A 23,624-nucleotide genomic window follows, 5' to 3' on the forward strand; every position below is an offset into this window, starting at 1 on the left:
CGGACCAGTCGTTCTCTGTAGTAGTGTGTGTGTGTGTGTACACACCTTACCAGTGCTTTACAGAAAATAATCTAATTACAGAAAATCTTACAGAAACTCTAAAATAAAAATGTATGGTGTGTTATGCTGGGCATACACGGTTAGATAGTTCTTATCAATCGAGCCGCTGATGGCTTAATTGATAAGATCCAACCTGTCCGATCACCAAAGCGGATCGATACCGCGCTCAATCCCCGCGGGTGGACAATAGAAAAAACGAAGCGCTGATAAGAAGCTCCTGCACGGACGCGCCGGCATAGATTCGCTGGCTCGGTACCGGCGCATAAACAAACCGTGTATGCCCAGCATTATGCTGGGCATGCACTGTACGTTTTTGCCGCTTGATTTCACGCCCGATCGTTTTCCACACTCAATTATGCGGGTGATTTTCTTATCTTCCATTCGTTTTTCTCATTTTTTCCCATTATTCCCTATGCATTATCGAGCGCAGAATCAATCGGGCGGGTAATCGGACATGTCGGAAATTATCAATCGAGACATCTAAATGGCTTAATCGAGCGGCAAAAACGTACCGTGTATTCTCAGCATTAAAAACTTATTAAAAGTGCTTAGAAAAAGCTCTTGCAGTGTGAACCAGCGCTAAATGCTTGCGGTGTCCTGCAAAAACAGTACGCTTTGCAGGAAGACACAAGCATTCACAGGTAGAGTAATTTGCAGGGCTGTGTAACTCCAAACCTTGAAGGCTGAGGTCCTCACTCCTTTAGGCCTCTTTCATAGTGCGACATTAAAGTCGCATGTTAGAAAAAGTTTTAACGTGGACAAACGCACAGCAATACTAAGTATGTGCGACATTCACAGTGCACACGTTGCGTTTGTGTGTAACGTGTAGCATTATTAGAAAGTGCTGCATGCTGTGCGTTATACACGTTATTAACTGCGGTGGACTGTTTGCACATGCTCAGTAATAACCTGGAAGCATACTTTTCATTGCCTGTATGCGACGATAACATGGCATAGAGTTGCATTGTTACATTTTTGGGACGCTGCGTTGTTAGTTTGCGTTGCAACTTTAACGTCGCATCAAATCGCAGCATCCCACTGTGAAAATAGCCTCAGGCACAGCTCAAATTAATTGATGGCACTGAATTAGGAAAGGTGTGGTTCATCAAGTAGATTATAACACATTTCTTCATTTCTCAGTCCATCCTAAGCACTGGCATGGATATGGCCCCTCGAGTGCTGAAGTTTGACACCTGTGAATTAGTTTTTTAGCAGTGCTGATATGTAGGGATGGTCAATCAGATGCAAGATTAAGTAAAAGTGTATGCAAATATATGCAGTTTGAAAATGGACCAATCAATTTAAACCTGGATGGGACTCCATTTTCAAGCTGCATATATTTGCATTTAAAAAAATATTACATAATCCTGCATGAACTTGAAAATATTTGCATCTCATTTATAGTCTACTGACAAATTGAGCCAGCACTTGGCTTGATGCGAGTACTCATCTGAATCCCTCTAGCCTTGCCATGTACGTCTATGGGAATTTACGTGTGTAATACAAAAAAAATGCAACCAACCTTTTTTTTTTTTTCTCCCCACACCAATTCGAATGGAGCAAATGGGATTTCACATCTGAATTTGTGTGTGGGAAAATCGCTCCAAATCGCCCCTAGGAAGAAACAAGCTTTAACCACCTCTAAGGATTTTTCCCTTTAAAGTGTACCAAAAAAAAAAAAAAATATTCAAAGCTTTATACATACCTGGGGCTTCCTCCAGCCCCATCTGCACGGTTCGCTCCCACACCGCTGTCCTCAGCCTTCTCTATCTTATGTACCGGGTCCCGTAAGTTCAGCCAATCGCAGCCAGTCTGAGCAAGCACAGTGCGCTCCCTCCATCTCTCTCTGGCGGAGGCGCAGTACTATCCTCAGACAGAATGAGATGGAAAGAGCGCACTGCGCATGCTCAGGCTGGCTGAAGTAACGGGATCCAGTACGGAAGATGGAGAAGGCTGAGGACGGCAGCGTGAGAGCGATCAGAGCGGATGGGGCTGGAGGAAGCCCCAGGTACGTATAAATCTTTGAATATATTTCGACTCAGGTTACCAGAGCAATTTTCACATTTCAGCTGCCAATAACTTAATCAGTCCTTATCTCACTGAAATGCAGGTTGTTTTTTTTTTTTACCACAAAGTAGGCTTTCTTTGGGTGGTACTTTTTTTATCCTAACTGCATTTTAATAGGAATAAGGAAAAAAATGGAATTTTTTTTTTTTTTTAGTTTTCAGCCATTCGTTTTAAACGTAGCAATAACTGGGACAAAAAAAATGTGTGTGTGTGTGTGTGTGTGTGGGGGGGGGGGGGTCACTGTCTTACAGTCCAAATGCAGGGAGTTCCTGACTTGTGAATGCCTGCTAATACGCACCTCCAACCCACCGCAATGTCAGGGACTTCCTGTACTGTGTCCATGCAGAGGAGAACACATGGGGACAAATGGAGGACACAAAGGGGCATCGAGGTGGAAACAAGGGGGGAAACAGGACAGAGAAGGACACATGAATGACACAAGGGGGTTAGAGGAGGACACAGGAAGACACAAGGGGTAAAACGGGGCATGAGAAGGGGCATAATTCACAAGATGCGCCTTCACCATGGATGCACCAGGTTTAGTACATATTTTTTCCCTGGTTTTAGTCCTCTAAACCTCGGTGCATGTTATGGTCAGGAGCGTCTTATATTCCGAAAAATACGGTATTTTAAAATATTTCCCTAGTACAATGTATCTGGACAAAAAGAAAAAATGTAGAGTGCAGGCACTACAGTCCTCGGCAAGACAGTTCTCAAGGATGGGGATCACAGAACTACTGGGAACATGTTGCTTTTTTGTGGCTCAGATTGCGTGCTCCAACGTATCTTCACACAAGCATGTATAATTCCATAAAGGGAGAAAGCAACAGAAGTTGGCACATGCAATCCATAGAAAAGCTTTATTATTCCAGCCACAAATCAAAGGTTAAAAAGCAGACATATATAGATACTTCCTACCCGTTTCTAACTGAGCTGTGGGGTGAGGTGGGAGCGGTAAGCTCAGTTGGAAACGGGTAGGAAGTATCTATATATGTCTGCTTTTTAACCTTTGATTTGTGGCTGGAATAATAAAGCTTTTCTATGGATTGCATGTGCCAACTTCTATTATTCCAGCCACAAATCAAAGGTTAAAAAGCAGACATATATAGATACTTCCTACCCGTTTCCAACTGAGCTTACCGCTCCCACCTCACCCCACAGCTCAGTTAGAAACGGGTAGGAAGTATCTATATATGTCTGCTTTTTAACCTTTGATATGTGGCTGGAATAATAAAGCTGTTCTATGGATTGCATGTGCCAACTTCTGTTGCTTTCTCCCTTTATGGAACTAATGCAATGTATGGTGCCAATATTTTATTTGGAAATTGCCTGGGTGCACACTTATCAGTGAAAGGTCACATTTTCTGTCATGTGCAGTTTTGCGGTTGCATTTTTTCCCCGCATATGCATTAGTCTTGCACTTTCCGTGCATTGTAATGCATTTGCGGTTCACATATACAAAACACATATGCATTTTGTATCAGTTTTTCTATTGCGTTTAATGCAAATCACTGAAGACAACAGGAAGTGGATTTTTTTTTTAAAAAGGCATATAACAACGCATAAAAACCACATTGCATCACCATTGACTTTCATTATGTGCGTTTTTGAAAAATATGCAACAAAACCAGTTTTTAAAAACGCATATGAGTATTTTTTATATGCGTTTTTGATGTGGCCCATTGATTACCATTCCAGGCAAATGCGCTGCGTTTTCTGCAACGCTAGCATTTCTGCCAAGTGTGTTCCCAGCCAAAAGGTGCATTTTTCAGTTTTGCATCCATCACTAATTACAAGCTCATTATTTAAAAAAAATAACAGTAATATACCCTCTTGACATACATATTAAAAAAGTTCAGTCCTTAAGGTAACTGTTTTTTTTTGTAATTTTATTTTTATTTTTTATGCAAAAGTTTTGTTTTGGTTACTATGGAAGGTGTGGGGGAGGTAAGGGGTTAATTTTAAATGTTCATGTAGGTCTTTATTAAAAATGTATGTAGATGTAAGTTTACTGTTTGGCCATAAGATGTTCTCACTCATCTTCCTTAGTGTTAGTACGTGAACACGAAGTAATGCGTGTAAGTGTAACTTACTTTGTTACAATGGCCGCTGGCATCTCATTAACACCGGCGATTGACACAAGGACTTAGGTTAATGAATGGGAATTGCATTCCCACGCATTGATCTCCCCTCTAACGATTGGTGGTGAGAACACGCGCGGAAGCAACAGACGAGCATCTACGTCCCTGTGAGCTGTAGTGGTGTTTAGCTTGGAGACAGATACTCGTCCTGGGGAGGGCAAGTGGTTAAATGTAAAAGAGGAGCTGTCAGCCATACTATCTCAGGAAAAAAAAGCAAAAAATATATAAGTAGATAAATACTTGCTCTACTTATATAACATATGTATTGCACTGTCCATGTTATGATTCCTGTGAATTTTATAAAGGAAAAGTATAGAATCCTAGACAGTTTCCATATTTACTGTGGCTATTTAGAAGCCAGTCCTGATGTAATATCTGCCCTTAGTCTCTTCTGCCTGATTTGCCCGCCCTTCACTATAGAAAGTGCATTGTTTCAGCCTGAGAAATTTTGGCCAATCAGAGAGGAACAGAGGGGTGGGAGGGGAAAACTGGAGGGAAAGAGGCTTCAGCCAATCAGGCTGCATTAGTTAAGTCTGAGAGGAAGTAGAGAAGCAAAAAAAAAAAAAAAGACAACCCAGCATGCCTTGCAACTTTTCTTTTGTGTACCAAATTTTCTGTGTGCCAAATAAGAGTCAGATAAACTGGGGAATCATTTTTCAACAAGAAAAGTAATAGTGATTTTAACGTTTGAATTGCCTGATAAGCATCCTTATTACTTGTTTACCAGATAAAAATAAAGAATTGATTTTATGCCTGACAGTTACTCTTTAAATGAATATAGATGATTAATATTGTGATTAACCACACTTACCTCAGACATTCCAAAACGTCACCGTTAATCTAGTTCCGCATTATAAAAAAGCACCTAATACTTTTCATATTTCCCCATTTGTCAGCGTCTCACTTCAGCTTTCAACCGGAACAATGAGATTTGGTTACCATCCACAGAGAAATGACGCGTAAAGGACAGAAGTCTATTAACAATACAAAGCACCAGGGGCACAAATGCTGTGTCAGTGAGTGTCTTGGTTTCTGGCATCTTATCCTAATCACTATGGATCCTAATTAAAGCATTTGAGAAGAGAGTTTATGCCATGAATACCTTATGCTGCATACACACTTGAGATAAAAGTCTTTGGAAAAGGCAAGATCACAGACCAATTTTACCCCATTCCATGTAGTATGAGAGCCATACTCTACACAGTCTATTCTATGGAGCTGCACTCCCCATCAGATACAATCTTTGCAAGATGCTGCACACAAAGATGCCCGTACACATTCAAAAGATCATTATCTGCAAAAGATCTCTTCCTGCAATAGATCCATTCCTGCAAAATGCATTCATAGTCTATGAGATCTGCAGATCATCATACACACCTTGTTTAACAGACCTTATCTGCATATCTGGCAATCATCTGCAGATCTGAAAATCCATCCTGGTGGATCTGATCTGCAGATGATCTGCAGATGATTGCCTGTTAAACAAGGTGTGTATGATGATCTGCAGATCTCATAGACTATGAATGCATTTTGCAGGAATGGATCTTTTGCAGGAAGAGATCTTTTGCAAATAATGATCTTTTAAATGTGTACGGGTATCTTTGTGTGCAGCATCTTGCAAAGATTTTATCTTACGGGGAGTGTAGCTCCATAGAATAGACTGTGTAGAGTATGGCTCTCATACTACATGGAATGGGGTATAATTGGTCTGTGATCTTGCCTTTTCCAAAGACTTTTATTTCAAGTGTGTATGCAGCATTAGTCTTCAATGTAACAGGGTTTTGGCGGGGGGGGGGGGGGGGGGGGGGGGGGGTTGGGGGTGTACAGTATCCCATCTGCCATCTATGACTGCTATTCAGGTGCAATTTAAATGCAGCTGAATGGCAGCGGTTGTAACACCACGCATGTCAAGCACTGACACTGACACACTGCAGTGCTACCATGTGGCGGAAAAAAAAAAGTCTCATGTTGCAGCCCCTGTGCTCAGATGCAACTGCGTGAGGAGCCCTTCTGTCCGCTGCCAGGGCCGGTGTAAGGTGCTTCCGGGGCAAACTGAAGAGGGGGGGCCCCCCCTAGCCAGACACCCCCTCCCCTCTGCTGCTATCCCCTAAATGCTTCCCGGGCCCTTGCGTGTGAAGCAGCAGCAGTAATTACTCACCTGTCCTGGCAGGTGGCAGCTGCACAGTCCAGGGTCATAGAGAGGGAGGAGAACAGCATGGCTAAGTGCCCGAACTATGCAGCCACCGCCCGCCGGGACAGGTGAGTAATTACTGGTGCTGCTTCACATGCAAGGGCCCCAGAAAGCAGTGCAAGCAGCATTTGGTAGGGCCGGCAGTCGAGGCCCTGGTGCAATTGCCCCCTCTGCCTCTATGGCAGTGCCGGCCCTGTCCGCCGCACAACACGGGTAAAGAGGAGAACAATAGTCTCAACCTCCACTTGGACAAAACGATTCAGCAGTCTGGATCTCTCACCGACTAATCAGACTGCCGCATACGCGCAATATAAACCCGCCAGAGTCGCGCACCCCCCCCCCCCCCCCCCCCCGCCTCGGCCACCAACCATCCAGCTATAAGGCAGCAATGAAAAATAGATGCAATAAAATAAAGAAAAATGGTGCAAATCATCCATTTTATTTATACAGAAAATTTGAATCAACAATATATTCAAAACATTTCCATCAAATTGAAAGGCACATTAAAAATATAAATTCTTTTTTTTTTGTTGTTTTTAAGTTACATAAGCAAAAGGTCATGCGGATTTTATTAACAATGTACGTGACCAGACCTGCACTCGTTCAGTGGAACCATATATTTTACAACAGTAACAAAAGCATCTTTAAAAACAGTATTACAATTCAATATAAAATGACCTTTCCCCTATATCTATATCAGTACAGCTCTTCAACATTCACAGCAAGGTTTTGGCTTTAGCTGAAAGGCCTTAAGGCCCATACACACGTCGGATTTTCCGGACGACGGGTCGTTTGAACGTCCTGTCGTTCAGTCGTCCGCACGCTAATTCGGGCGTGTGTACAGACTGTCGTTCGGGTGATAAGGTCAAAATCAGTCTCATCACCCAAACGACAGTCTGTACCCACGCCCGATTCGGCGTGCGGACGACTGAACGACGTGACGTTCAAACGACCAGTCGTTCGGAAAAATCCGACGTGTGTATGGGCCTTTAGAAGTGCTCTGAGGGCAAGATAAAGACAGGAATTGCTAGTGGTTGGCAGGGATGATCAATGAGATGGAAAGAATCCCCAATTGGTGCACAATCAGGCAAATAACTGCAGCTTGAAAATGAACCAATTGGAATGAACCTGCTGTGGAATTTCATTGGTCCGTTTTCAAGCTGCACACACAAAAAAGTGCATGATATTGCATCATGTCAGAATGATCTGCATCTGACCATACCTAGTGGTTAGTTTATGTTGAGTGGGAAGGTGTGTATATATAGGAGGCGATGAAACAAGTCCCCAGTGACCAATACAAGTATGCCATTCTTCCAATTCCATCATATACAACAGTGCATTCATCGAGGGTCCTTTCACACTGTGTCCGTTGCGTTCTGTCGCAAGGGACAATAGAATTGCATCCCAAAGTGATGCAATTATATTTCTATAATACGTTTACATCAGGTGCGATGGGTTCTATCCAAATAATGCACAGGAAGCTGTAGGTGAGCGAGACAACATGCATGTTAAGGATGTCTTGAGAGGGATGGTAGAGTGTGTTGGGGAGAGATTCAGAAAACGGTACACAAGCCATGAGGAAAGGAACCATGGTGCAGAGAAGTCTACTCTGTATGTTAATTAGTTAAGCGGTTCTCTTGGCAATATTGGAAACAGGAAGCTCGTAGACAGACAAGCCTTGTAGATACAGCAAACTGTTGCATAGCACAATTTTCTTACATTACTTACAACTCATAGTGCAATGTAGCGGCTTAACTAATCATAAAAACCTAAAGGGTTCCCCTGCACAACGTAATATGGAACATTAACAAATAAGAAGAGGCAATATTAAAGTATAGCCTACCATACAGGGGCTCATGAACCACCTTTTATTTGCTGTCCTGCTGCTAAAACGTCTGGCTAGTAAGAGCCCAGAATCCCTTCCGGCTGGAACAATCAGAGCTCAGCCACAGTGCGACAACCCTTTCATAGAGGTGTGAGAGAAGGTGAGGAAAGTCCTGGTGCCCAGTGCTAATACTATACTGCAGTCTAGTGGTAGCCCATGATATGGCAGCACTTGGTAAAGAGCTACAAGAATAGATCTCAGTATAAGGGTGTGCATACATCAGCGGTGTAAATGTGTCTGCAGTGTCTGGGTGCTTCCACTTGCAGATACTGCCACACACTGGCCTTTAAGTACCCAGGTGCTATACAATATTTTGTAACAGATTAGACATTAGATTGATAAAACATTTTGACCTAATATTGAGTAGTACAAGGTGGTAAACCAGGGAAACCCGCGTATCAGGGAGACATGAATTGTATGCCTGATCTACTAGTGTATGGCCAGCTCTAGACTGGACTGTGGCCCCTCTGAGGGATTATCTGTGAAGAATAAAGTGCAGTGTATTATGAAAAGTGCTGAAGAAAATGTTGGCACTTTATAAATGCATTAATAAAAACAGTTATAAAATGGTGAAAAAAACTTAATCAGTGCAAATAGCGGCTTTGCACCAGAGTACTGCAAGTATAAAGACAACCCCCCCAATTTTTTTTATAACAGCTCTGCTTGGATTCCCTAATGTAGCCTTTCACTGCATTGGAAGTGGCATCCAGTTTCTGGAGCTGCTGGTTTGGGAACCTACAAACAAGTATTAATTGCATTGGTTGCGTTTAGTAGGTTCTTTAGCCACTTAGTGGGTTCTTTAGCCACAGACCTTGGCATCAACACTGCTGTCCAGGAAATTCCTTTGCAACTTATTGCCAGGCTAAAATGTCTCACTGTGGCTGCCCTCTAATCTTAGGGCAGAGGTTTGGGTGAAAGATCAAAAATACTGGTATTATCGTTCATAAACTTGCAACAAAGATTAACTTCCATAAAATGATAATGAGTAACTTTTCCGAGAAGTGGCTACTCATAAAGCTACATAAAACTCAGAATACAGCGCTTAACCTCATTTTATAGAGGAAAAAGGACAGTTATGTGAATTCATGGGGGGATTGATTTCAGTAAGGGAGTTACTTGCATGATATGCCAGAAGCATGGAAATCCCCGTAAACACCAACAGTATTAAGCACCTCAGAGGCCCAGCTGTGAAGCAGGTGGTTTGTGAAGGGGGGGGGGGGGGGGGGGGGGGTTTAGGGACAACGTATAAACTCCTAGTCTTCTCTCTTTCAGAGGGGAGAAATAAATCATCTTTTCACAGCAAATTCTTTGGCTGTAACCACATGGCTATGCATGGTTAGTAGAAAAACAGATCTGTTGGTGTATGAGTAAAGAAAGGCGATTCAAACCTCAACTGGATGGGGCGGAGTCACAGTAGACTGCATGACTGTGAAGCTTTGCTGACGGTTGGCTGTTCTGCTGAAGTACTATACACTTGCATATAGTGAAATCTTTTAAGCACACCTGTCACGTATATTAAGTATTCTGTGGACCGTTTGGATTTGCGGAGTACATTTCTTCCAGAGTAAAAATGAGACAAATTACTTTTAACCTATGTAGGTAATTGAAATTGACAGAACCGACAGGTTTTGGACTAGCCCATCTCTTCATGGGGTGTTCTCAGGGTTTTTGATATTTTCAAAAAACACTTAGTGAATGGCAGTTGCTCAGTCTAACTCAAGAAAGGGTGCAGCAAGTCCGGAGGCTGGTGAGCATCTTTGTATAAATCCTTTTCAGGGAGTGTCTTTATAAGGAACTCGTAGACCTAAGCCCGTTAATATAATGGGCTTTAGGTCTGTCTCACAACCCCCCTCCTGTCCCCTGTGACCACCGCTGCATGTTAGCCTGCATGCCTGCCGCGAACACTCACCCCGCCCTCCTCCTGTCCCAACGGCTGTCCGTGCTGCACATGCGAAGTAGCGGAAATGCACAGACACAATGACAGGGGACGCAGAGACACAGGCAGATTATTGTACAGGATAAAGGTAATCCTAACAATCCCCCATAAAGAGATGGACTAGCGCAGAACCTGTTACTTCAGTCAGATTCCTACTACCTAATGTAAGTGACAGCAACATAGGAGAAAAATTATTTATGGCTCATTTTACTCTGGAAGAAAACCACTCATTTGTATGTGCTTACATTTATTTTACATTTCACATTTTTCCCCCGGATAGTGGTCCTTTAATCTGACAGCGATCTGATGGTTGAATCTGGTGGCCTTCTATAAGTGTATGGCCACCTTTAGTTATGTTATCAACTTTTTTTTTTCACAATTATTTTTTTTTACTTGAATAGCAAAGTTTTCCGTACTGAAGTTGTGAAACACAGACTCCGGAACTCCCCCGAATGTGCGAGGCAGTCAGGCCTGTCCACACCCAGGTCATGCAGGATCATCTCATTAGAGGCCTATCATGTCTCCTCTCCATCATTTTGCCTACTGATGTGCGACCGTCCAGACTTGGGTCTCTTATTTGCCGTATGAATGTCTTATCTAGAAAACTGCAATACAATTTGCACATTAGAGTTGATTTAACCCATCAGCAGCTTCAATAGAGCTATCTCACTTGAGATAAGTGCACGGCTTTTGATCTCGGTCGGCAGTGCTGTAAATTCTTGGAATGCTTTGAGCTCTCTTTCCAAGCAGAAAACATAGAAACTAAAAGCAGAAGTCCTCTGTTATGGTCTTACACTGCCCCCTAACGACAAGTGGCCATAAATACTCATTACAGCAGTACTAATTAGAAGCTAGAAATGTAACAAGAAATAAATAAAAAAAATGTTAAAATAAATTGACCTGGAGTACATGCAAGCATCTAAATTAATTGGCTGTTAAAAGGTTTAAGGGAGTGAACACTGACCTGTATGACGGTTCAGCATTTGTGTGCATATTTACACCCCATACACGCTATAAAACGCAGCAGGCCAAACATTGTAAAGCAACACATGGTGCCAGCATTGCTCTTTATTGCAGCACTGAATGGGACAGCTCTGCGCTGCTATGTAAATAAAGATGAACGCAACAGTGTGTTGCAATAACGCACTGCTGCACAAGGCATTCATGGAAACAGACCTTGCAGTCTATGTACCGGTATTTCTCACGTTCTTGTGTATCACACACCATATGCACTGCTGAAACTCTGAAAATAATATGTGAAAGACTCAATCACCGCGGAAACGCACATTCCTTCTAAAGAAACATAAAGCAAGTGAATCAATGAATAATTGAATTGGTTGTTTAAAAAATTCAGAACAAGAAAATAAAGGCGAGAAAAATAGAGAAAAATGGAAAAACAAACAGCAAAGCTTGTTGTAACTGTCATTTGACTGTTAGCAGCCGCAACGAGATCATTATTCACTGTGAACACAGAGATCAGGCAGGTGATAAGACTAAACACACTTCCGAAGTAAAAAGGGTTTCTCAGAAGCAGAAAAAACCCAGCAAGAAATGAGTGGTAAATCTACTGCAGATCACTAGAGCTGAATGACTACAACAGAGAAGCTGATATTTGGATGAAGGCCTCACTAACAGCCAGACAAATGGTCAGGTGAGAGATCACCAGTCCTCTAGAAGGGACATTATCCTGGGCACACATTTACACAGTTTCCTGTGTTTTATTTTGTTACATCACATTTGCCTGGGCTTTTTTTTTTTGGGGGGGGGGGGGGGGGGTTACTTTAAATTTGGTTCAGGTTCACTTTGTATTAAGCCACTGATGTGTTGAGCCTCTGGCCTGAGTTTTTTATTTTTTTAACCCATTAGGAAGTGCACACATTGAAAAACAGTATACATTGCTTAAGCTGGCATTCTAGCATTTAAAAAGCAGAAATATCCCTACAAAGACGTGATAATAGTGCTCATTCAAATCCAGGGGGGGGCTACCAAAACAACACACTGGTCACATTGTGAGGGCATTTGAAACAGACTTCGCTGTCAACAAGGCCTATGACAATTGCCCATTCCTTACTGCTTCTCTTTCCGTAATGTCCCAGTCTGAACGAACAGGCATGTGCAGACTCCAACACTCCCTGCTGCTGGTGCTTGGTTGTGCTGCCACACACGCTTCAACTAACAATGTTCCATGGCACTCAGGACTCAACAAAAGGATCGTTTGTATGCAAAAATCAAACAGACAAGTCCAAGGGACCGATTACTTGGGATAGTTCTCTAACAAATGTGACTAGTTTATAGATATTTAGGACTGAGCTAAATCAAACCGCTCCCTATAAAATAGTTGATCGTTTTGAATTATTCTGCAATGCATTGTGTAAAGGTGGCCACACGCCATACAATTATAAGATCCAATTTTTCACCAATTTGATAATTTCAATCAGTTGTTCCGAAAAATTGTGAGATTTTCTTTGTTTTTTGATCGATAAATCCGACTGAATTTCTCATATTTTTATTTTTGGAGATTGGACATGTTGGATATTTCAGACCAACTTTATCAAGAATTAATTGTTATGTGATGGATTGTCAATTACTTGATGCATAGCTCCAATCAATTTTTTCTGAGCTTTCATTTTATTCATTATTGGGGAAACAATGAACATAGGTGTGTGGTACATTGGCCAGATTTTTATATTGTTACAATTAGTCAGAAAAATTGATTGCTATTCTTGAATTGAACAGATATTCAAAAAAATGTATGGTGCGTGGCCACCTTAAAAATACCTTAGGTCCATTGAGCATATATTCTGAACATTATTAATCCTTTTTATTCATGGTGTAAAATAAACACATTAACCCAAGCTGCATTTTTCTATTTGATTCTGACCATCATTCGGATGGCGCAAGCAGCACCGCCATGTTGTTGGTGGCTTATAAGCATCTACAAATAGCCTTAGCTACATCATGAAAAAAACCACTTCCTGTAATGCCTGAGATCTGATTGGTACAGCTAGGCAGGAAGAGGAGGGAGGGTGGGGGGAATGTGATGTCACATCTCCCACAGCCACCTGTGAGCTTGTCTTAAAAAGTGCCAAGGCAGTTTTTTTGTTTTTTTTTCAATGGTGTGTTTGGCTGCAAGTTTGACAGGGATCCACACGGTACAAATGAGAATTTTTGGGTGCATCTTAGAGTTCACTACAAGAACAATCATCTTCTGTAACGCTTAATTTGACTTTAGGTGCTTTATAACAAGATCTTTATTTGTATGGCCAATAGGCTGGCCAAACAGGTATAAATTTTCATTCACCCTTCTAAAATGACCAGTTTTTAAAACAACCAATCATTTTCAAAAGTTTTCTGGTTATCCCATTTGATAACAATTGCGAAACTAGTTGCTAGCTGGATTTTTGCAAATATATGATCCTTGTATTGCATACATGCACAGATGTGCCCTCGAATGCTCACGATTGGAACGTATGCGGCCTGTATGGGAACAGACAAGTCTCATCTATCAGGGCCGATTCAAGCTCCATCAGGAGCCCTGGGGAACTGGTAACCTCAGGGCCCCCCAAACCAAGCATGCCCCCACCAGCAAAGCAAACTCCAGGGTTCCTCTCCCCCGCAGCAGAAGACCTTGGGGGTCAGTTGCCCCCCCCCAATCAGCTTTGCAACTTCTGTCCCCACGCACTGCTGCGACCATGCTCCCTGTCTTGCTCCCGCTGCCCATCTCTTCTCAGTGACCAAGCAAATGTGTAATAACTTGTAATGGGACAGGGAGATGAGGCAGCCATCATGGATAAAACAGGATTCCGGAGGAAGCAGCAAGTCCGGACATGTGAAATGCAATGCTGATCGTGCAGGAGGCCCCGGAAGCACAGTAGTGTAGAGGGGGCTGATTGGAGGAGGGACAGGGGAGTCCGGCAGCACGTGCAGGGGGTGGGGGATGGGGGAGGTGAGCCGCTGCACTCGGGGGACCTAGGACAATTGCTATTTTCGCCTCAATGGTAGCGTCAGCCCTGCTGCCTTATCTAGGGTGATCCTACCTACAACAATGCCAACAACATGGGCCCTCCAGATTCAGAATGCTGAGACTTCTCTCCACCCACATAAACCACAGGTGCAATCTGCCTTCACTAGCTGTTATAGTTCAGTCAGGTCCATTGTAGGTTTCTAGGCAGCAATACCATGGCTTGGGGTACCCATGGTGCAATATGCGTAACGGGAACTGTAATTATGTCATGCTTCTGTTTGTAACATAGGGAAGAGGAGGAGGCGTGTGGAACGCATTCAGTAGTCCACACAACGGCTCTTTGTGTTTGGGATTAGCAGAACAAACTGTTCGAGAAGACAAAGTCCTCTGTATTACTTGCGTTAATAGGAAAATGCAACTTAATCTGATCAAATTTGTGGTCAAGCTTAGCTTCGATTTCCAAAAATGCAGATTCCAGAGAAAGATTATTGCACGCCTCTCCAGCAGCAGCGGGATCAGATGATAGCCTCGTGCTCGTCTCTGCAAGGAAGACAGAAAACATGTCACAACAGGAAGTGGAGGAGGAAGCCCTCCAGCTGAGCACACAATAAATGAGGCAGAGTGTAGCAGATGGTACTGGGTAACTATATTGATGCATCAAAGGTCTCAGTTAAACTGTTAACTGAATACACAAATGAAGTTACACAATCCAGCTGCTAAGTCAACACAGGAGAGACTTTCTCTTTTATATATGCGAAACAGCTGTCAGGCTGTCACTCCCACTGCATGTCCATGTCTGTATTAACTACTGATTTAAGGTAACCATAGCAGGAGCAGTGCCTCTTTCTCTCTCAACATTGATACAAGTTCTTCCTCCCTGAGAGCACTCTACTGCAGCTACAAATTCAGTCTGGGTTAACTGCTGCGCCTCAGCTGCATCTAGTGCCAGTGCTTTAATTTCTCCCTTCTACTGATTGATATGGAGACTAGTAGTACTGGAGCAAACATCAACATTTGAGCACCATTAATAATGTGCACCTGAATATATGCCCATTGGCAATGAATAACTTTATTATCTACACAACTCCAGAAAAAGCAAAGACAATCTGGGCCCTCATCAAATATTCAAAATGACTCAGGTATTTTCATGAAGCAACACCTCTTTATTATACAACTCAGTACAATTAAAAACAATTAAAGGGGCACTACAGCAAAAAACGAACATTTAAAATATGTGCAAACATATACAAATAAGAAGTACGTTTTTTTCCAGAGTAAAATGAGCCATACATTACTTTTCTCCTATGTTGCTGTCACTTACAGTAGGTAGCAGAAATCTGACAGAAGCAACAGGTTTTGGACTAGTCCATCTCTTTTTAGGGGATTCTCAGGGATATATTTATTTTCAAAAGCACTTAGTGAATGGCAGTTGCTCTGTCCAACTGCCAAAAAACTGCATAGCGAGCAGGGAGGCTGGGCAGCATCATTGTTTAAATCCTTTTCAGGGAATATCTTTATAAAGAATAAAAGCTTTGCTGAGAATCCCCTTTGAAGAGATGGACTAGTCCAAAACCTGTCACTTCTGTCAGATTTCTACTGCCTACTGTAAGTGACAGCAACATAGGAGAAAAGTAATTTACGGCTCATTTTACTCTGGAAAAATTGTACTTATTTGTATAGGTTTGTACAGATTTTAAATTTTACAGTTGCAGTGCCCCTTTAAAACATCACAGTCTCCCAGAAAACGCTGATTATAATCGGTATAAACCTCTGCCAGCTATTTGTATTTCATGTCTTAATCACATTATAGTCCATCAGTAATCCATCTGGCATATGTAGGTGTAAAGTGCTTAACCAAAATGTGCATCATCCTGTTCATAATAAAGTGTTACTGCTTGGAATGAACAATCTAGTGAACGAAATCTGTGTGCATGCCCACGCCCCTACCAAAAATAGTGGGCGTGCGCATAAACACATATACAAACCTATCCTCAATCGTGCAAAAATACAACAAAGTGCAGTATAGACAATACACATCATCACACAAGATAATGACATTGGGTCAATGCGTGCACGCCCACCCCCACTCAAAAAAACCTGTGGGGGTCTGCGTACACACAGAACCCGCGTACAGCTGTGTCCTCACATAAAAAAAACAACGTGCAGGAAGTTTCATACACAATAAATACAAAAATGTTAGCTACCCCTGTGAGAGGGCGCCCCAAGAGGAGCACTGCCAAGGCGCCTGTACAAAAATGTAAACTGAAGTATAATATAAATATATGTGCAAACTCAGGAAGTCCACCTGCTTACCAGTAGGAGACAGCAGAGGGTCTGGGAAATGTCCCAGGAGGAAAACAGATAAATTATGCACTTTGATGTAGAGCGTTTAGCCCGTCTAATTCCCCCTCAGCTGTAACTAATCACAAATTTAATGTGATCTATCAGCTGTGTCAGCTCAGGAATCTCGGCAGCCTCGGCAGAGCAGCCAATTTGTAAACACAGGATATTAAACCTATGTTTGCTTCCATGAAAAACAGGAAATAGATTTTATTGATTTTTACTTTTTATGGCTTATGCTAGGTTTTACCAATAAACTGTTTACACTTAGATCTGACGTTTATTTGCATGTTTTATCTATATTTGACTTAGGGATGGTATACCTGAACTAAGATGAGGAGTGTTGGAAGTTTGGATCCTTTGTTTCCTGGTTCCCTTTACCACTGAATGAGAGACATACAAGTTATAACGTGTGTTGTCAGCAGCTGGTAAGCTCTTTTTAAAGAGAACCCGCGGCGGGGTTCTGACAATGCTATCCGCATACAGAGGCTGGGTCTACCTATACTGCCCAGCCTCTGCTGCTATCCCAATCCCCTCTAAGCCCCCCTGCGCTCTGCTATCCCCCATAAATCACAGCTGCGCTATCGACACGCAGCGTGTCGCAGCAGGCTGTGTTTACCTATGTACTGTCAGTCTGCTGCTCCCTCCGCCTCCTGCATAGCTCCGGTCCCCGCCCGCGTCCCTTCCCGCTGATTGGAGGGAAGGTATGCGGGCGGGGACCGGAGCTATGCAAGAGGTAGGGGGAGCGGTCGAGACTGACAATACAGAGGTAAACACAGCCCGCATAGCGCGGCTGTGATTTATGGGGGACAGCAGAGCGCAGGGGGAACTTAGGGGGATCTGGATAGCAACAGAGTGGTGTTTCCTGGCTCGATTTTGTCCAGATGGCATCCGTCCCAATTTTTGTCCTGTATATTACAGATTACAACTGTTTGTGAAGGCCTGAAGAAGGTTTTTCCGAAACAGGTCAACGTTGTCGCCTTTTTAAACAGTTGCATATTTCAACATGTCATTTGTACTTGATAATGGGATGTTTGCGAAGATGAAAGATTTATGAACTGTTTTTACAAATTAATTTTTTGATACATTAAAATTTAAGATCATCTTCAAACTTTGTCTCTTCAAAAATACTTTTTTTTTTTTTTTTAACTATATATCCTTGTGTGTATGTATATATATATATATATATATATATATATATATATATATATATATATATATATATATATATATATATATATATATATATATATATATATATATATATATGTATAGTATCAGTCATTTAATAAAATGTCTCCATAAAGAGGGCCTGCAACGTATGTGATGACATGGGGTACATGTAACAAGCTTTTCTCCACATACAGGTCACCTAGATTTTTTTTTAGCTCCTTTTATAAGTCATGCTGTTTCATCTGTGTATGAAAGATAGTAACTATGCCCTAAGAAACATTACTGGCAGCTGTTTCAGGAAACAAGTGTGCCATCTAGTGGTGCGAAGAGGCTACTTCTCTTGTCTAACATCTACTGCAAGGTACATCCTTTATTATACATGGAGTACACAAAAGCAAATTTGCAACAAAACTGATTCTGGATGCAGAAAAACTCCAACTAATGCCTATGGGCCTGTGTGCACTAAATGCGATTGGCAGATTTCTGCATCATGCATCGTTCCCATAGCCACATCCAGAAATCTGGATGCAGAAAAACTGATGCAAAACTAGTTGAAATAGACCCTAAATGCGCTTTCAAATTAACCCATAAACCTCCAGCGCTTGCGATTTATAATGTGAAAAAGGCCTAACTAACAAAATAGTGTGCAAGTGAGTTGGGAGGCCGCCTTGTATTTTGCTATATTGGCAGTTAAACTGCTGTTCAGGAAATGCTGTTGAAAACAAAGAAAACCGATAATCCCCCATGAGGAGATGGACTGGCCCAAAACCTGTCGGTTCTGTCAGATTTCAACTGCCTACTTTTTTTCTTAATAGTGGTCCTTTAATGTTTTAGAGAGAAAAAAAAAAGCCGGGACTTTCAGCTTTCCAAAAATGGTCAAATCTTCCTGGGGGAGCAAAAAACACTAACAAAAAGCTGCCACATTTTCCAGAAAGAATAATATGCAAGTACCAAATTAAATCTTGAGTACCACTCTGTACAGCAGCCCTGGATCTCCAACCCACGAGCGATCCACCCAGCGGATCTACTCACCCCCAGCGCTGATCCCATTGTCCGCGCCAATCCCTTATCTGCTGCATGGCGTCACGTGCAACGCTCACCCCCCCCCCCCCCCCCCACATGGCTACACAGCTGACATGCGTGTGTGAAGCCCAGCCCAGCGATGTTGCCCAAGGGCATCAGGTCCTGATCTCCTATGGACGACATCCGTCAAAGGTGTGTACGCACCTATAGCGTGATTTGTTGGACAGGCAAAGGACAACAACCTCAACAGATTTGCCCATATTAATATCCCTTGCTTGACTAAGTACAATGTAAATATCTGTGAAACAGGAAGTATCAGTAGGATGGAGTGCAGCATTGAGCGCTGTGACAAGAGCGGAGTCTGGGGAAAGATTGCCATGGCCCCCTGCAGGCGATCATGCACGTCTTGCTAAACTGTGCTCACTAATCCTTATTTAACGGAAGCAGAAACATTGATTGTATTGGGACAGATCATCCCTAAATGACTTTATACACGTCAGCTTGCATATAAAAATGATACAAAATTACATTTCAGGCAAATAGATTAACAGCAGCTCCAGTCACCCACCCTGATCCTCACAGAGGCAGCAGTTACACTGACCCTACAAAGCGTCTTCTTGCTCAAATTCTCCAGTGGCTGAGAGGTCACATGACTGCTCCGCCTCTGCAGCCCATGCCAATGACACAGTAGTCCATTCATCCCAGGCGAGGAGATTATTCACCAGGGGAAACGCATACAAACACAGGAACAATGTATGCACTCGCTTATTCACACTAGTTAGCCTTTAATTATACAGTGCTGCATTGATGCATAAGGGGGTGAGGTTACAATCTACCTGCAGAACATGACACAGGAGGAGAGCAGGCCATTGCAGTCGAGGTAACCATCTGTAAGTGGGTTGAGAACTGAAAGGCCAATTTGTCAACTAGGCCTCATTTACTAGGGCATCCCCAGTGAGAATATCACAAGTTATCCACCAAGCTATGCGCCTGCATAGTGCACTTGTACAAGGACACAATGTTGATTTTTTTTTTTAAAGGGTCCCTGCACAGAAACAGGGGGGAGTAGGGAGACCAGGGAAGCCTCTAAACCAGGGGTCTCAAACTCGCGGCCCGCGGGCCATTTGCGGCCCTCGATACAATATTTTGTGGCCCTCGCTGGCAAAAGCTTCCTTATAGTTCGCTTCAGTGCTCCCAAGTAATCCGCTGCATCCCCGCCACTAAACAAGGGCTGCAGAGCCCCCAAATCGCCCGGGGGCAATCTGCCGGCATTTCCTGGAATGGGCAGAGCTTTCAGCTTTAGCTCTGCCCCTCCTGATGTCAATCGCCGCCTCTCCCCGCTCCTCTCTGTGAAGAAAGAGTTAGAGGGGCGGGCAGAGGCAGCGATGCGCCGCGATTGTGAAATTCCTTATGCGGCCCAGCCTCATCCTGACTTTGCCTCCTGCGGCCCCCAGGTAAATTGAGTTTGAGACCCCTGCTCTAAACCATACGTGTCAAACCCCGGCCTGTGGGCCAAATTTGGCCCTCAGAGCCATTAAATTTGGCCGTCAAGGGGTTTCCCCACTTTGCATTATATTTGGTCCACTCTAGACCACCAGGGAAGCTATATTGGAGGTGAAGCCCTAGATCACCAGGGAAGCCATATGGGGGAGGTAGGAAGACAGCACTGAACACTAGGGAACTGTATAGGGTTGGGAAGGGGCCACTAAACACAAAGGAACTGTATAGGGGGAGGGATGAGGACCACTAGACACAAGGAAACCTATAGGAGTTGGAGGGGGGCAATTAGACACCAGGGAACATAAGGTGGCCAGTTGACATTGAGGTTGGCCGCAACTTGGTCCCAGTGTACAATTTCGGCCCACTTTGTATTTGGGTTTGACACCCCTGCTCTAAACTAATCAGAGACTTCGCCCCAAAGAGAGGCAAGTATCCAACTTTTTTTTTTGTTCAGGTAAGCTTTAAAGAGAAACCGTAACCAAGAATTGAACTCCATCTCAATCAGTAGCCAATACCCCCTTTTCCATGAGAAATATATTCCTTTTCTCAAATAGATCATCAAGGGGCCTGCATGGCTGATATTGTGGTGAAATCCCTCCCACAGTGTGATGGTATGACCATGGTCCTGACCGTTTGCTGTCTGGTGTCCGAGAGAATTGGCCACCGGGAGACTTGGGCGCAGGATACAGCCGGTATGGTTTATCCTGCTGCTACACAAATTCCCGGGGACGTTAAAGAGACACTGAAGTGAATTAATTTTGCCCTTTTTACCTTATAATTTGCTTCAGTGCTCTCAGCACAAGTAAACCGCCGCTAAATGAGGGCTGCAGAGCCCCCAAATCCCTGTGCAAACATCCACGACCAACTTGGTCGTGGATTTTGCTGCGCTAAGAGGCAGAGCTATCTGCTGTAGCTCTGCCCCTCCTGACGTCAATCGCCACACGGATCTCCGCCTCTCCCCGCCCCTCTCTGTGAAGGAAGAGTGAAAGAGGCGGTGATACGCCGCGACTGACATCAGGAGAGGCAGAGCTGCAGCTGAAAGTTCTGCCTCTTTGCGGAAATGCCAGCCAGATTCCCCCCCGGAGATTTGGGGGCTCTGCAGCCCTCGTTTAGCAGCGGGGACACGGCGGTTTACTTATGCTGAGAGCACTGAAGCGAATTATAAGGTAAAAAGGGAAAAATTAATTTGCTTCAGTGTCTCTTTAAATACTATTCTCTCTCTAGGTCCACGTGGATGGTGGGGAATGATGTAATTTCGGCTTCCAGCTGTTGCTGGAAGGCGAATTACAGTGTTTTAAAAGTAACTTCAGCTCTGTCTTCTGACGGCACCGAAGTTACTGACTGTGCGCCGCTATAGCCGTAATTCCTATTACGGGCTATGATGGCGCCGGCTGTGCCCAAATCTCCTGTCTGTGAATCGTGCTGTCTGTGAATCTCGTTGCATTGAGGGAAACGATGGCTGTTTCCAACTGCCAAGCAAGCAGTATCACCCTTTGCGGAATATTAACTTACTGAGAGTTCTATGCACAGACATCACCTGCCAGCAGTAAAGATGTCACCATGTGATAAATGTCTGAATGTAAATCAGGGAGAGGAAAGATTTTACAATGGGCAAACACTATTTTCACTTCAGTTCCTCTTTAAATTTTGGTTTTAAAGTGAACTGAACTGAGAATTTCTAAAAGATAAGCAGCAGTGTGTCTACTTACTACTTTCTTGGAAGCAGACAAAGGGTTAACATCCTGCGTTTACTTATTAGCTGGGTATGCAGAGACTGCCGAATTTCTGTTCGGACACGGCTGAGATATCAAATTACACTTGTGATCATGCGAAGATGAGGGGGAATTAAATGGCTATTCTCTCTCTAAACACACAGGGAGCATTTCTCTCTGATTTCCTTCTGTCCTGTGCAAGAGTTTAGGTGCACTTTAATCAGGCTTTAATAGATGCACAGGGGGCCACACATGTATACATAGGAAGCCAAAATACAGAATCCTTACATAGTGCGATAGCGGACACCGTTCCTGGAGTTATAGAATCTGCATCCAAAATACAGCACGGCCAGGATGCCCACTGTCAACACAATGCCACCAATGAAGCTACCCAAGTCAAATCCAGACTGCTTCTGTATTGCCGAGGAGATCGAGCCTGCGAAACAAAACACAACATTATTCCATTTCTTTTTCAGACATCTGTAGCCATTATTCAGCTTCTATTACTTGTTTTTAACCTGTTAGCAGCTTCACACTAAATATTTCATTTGCAACGGCTGTGCACTGTAAATCTCTGCCTACACATCTCGTTTGGCTGCCTAGTGCAGAGTGGGTGGCAGGAAGCAGCAGTGTTCCCCCCCAGAATTATTTTTTCCAGCCGGGTGGCATACAAAAGTAGCCGGGTGGGGCACAACCGGGTGAATGTAGGGCTGGCCCAACTCTGCTTACAGCAAAGGAGTAGGATTAGAAGGCAAACCACTGACAGCCATGTGCTCCCCAAAATTAGCCGGGTGGAGCCCCTGGCTAAAAAAGCCTGGAGTGAACACTGAGCAGTCATAGTTAACTGTTTCGGAAGGTCTCTTCTCTTCCTCCACCAGTGGCTCTGAACTTCCGACATGTCTTCTGGGTCCCGATAACATGATATGACATGGTCAGGATTCAGGAGACCGTGCCAGCATTACAGTCGAAGAGGGGTGATGGAAGAGACTCTTCCATCATCCCCCTTTTCCACCGGATGGCGTAACGCTGACATGGTCTCCAGGATCCTGATCTCGAGTCAGATCATGTGATCGGAACCAAGAAGACATGTCGGTATTACACCACTGCGATGGAGAAAGAAGCAGTCGATCCAGGTGACTATTAAAGCTTCCAGTTGCCCACTCTGCATATGTATTGCACTGTCCATGTTTTGATTTTAGTGATTTTTCTACAGTAAAAAAAAAAAAAAAAATCTTTCTTAGCATTTCCCATTTTAACTGTGGCTATTTTGAAGTCAATCCTGTTGTCATTTCCTCCCTTACCTGCCTGATTGTGAATGCATTGCCCGCCCTCCACTATAGAAGGTGCATTGTCTCAGCATGAGAAATATTGGCCAATCAGAGAGGAACAGAGGTGTGGGAGGGGGAAAGAGGCTTCAGCCAATCAGGCTGCATTAGTTAAGTCTGAGGGGAAAGTAGAGAAGCAAAAAAGGACAACCCAACATGCCCTGCAACTTCCCTTTTTTTTTTTTTTTTTTTTTTTTAACCAAATGTTGTGTGTACCAAATAAGAGTCAGGTAAACTGGGGAATGATCATTTATCAACCAGAAAAGTAATAGTGATTTTAACCTGCTGAGCGGTCTGGACGAGCTCA

At 43.4% G+C, this 23,624-nt stretch overlaps 1 protein-coding gene across 3 annotated transcripts in view; it reads right to left on the reverse strand.

Moving 5' to 3' along the window:
• TMEM123 (transmembrane protein 123) overlaps positions 1 to 23,624 on the reverse strand; it is a 231,496-nt gene that overhangs the window by 153,907 nt on the left and 53,965 nt on the right. For 2 of the 3 annotated variants that reach the window (XM_068266861.1, XM_068266860.1), the window contains exon 4: positions 22,281 to 22,428. In XM_068266861.1, the coding sequence (XP_068122962.1) occupies positions 22,281 to 22,428 (148 nt within the window). Of the gene's footprint in view, positions 1 to 6,879; positions 14,785 to 22,280; positions 22,429 to 23,624 lie in introns of those variants that run through there. The other variant, XM_068266862.1, reaches the window with a different exon arrangement.

Source organism: Hyperolius riggenbachi, chromosome 2 (assembly GCF_040937935.1).
Source record: "Hyperolius riggenbachi isolate aHypRig1 chromosome 2, aHypRig1.pri, whole genome shotgun sequence".
Classification (NCBI taxonomy): Eukaryota; Metazoa; Chordata; class Amphibia; order Anura; family Hyperoliidae; genus Hyperolius; species Hyperolius riggenbachi.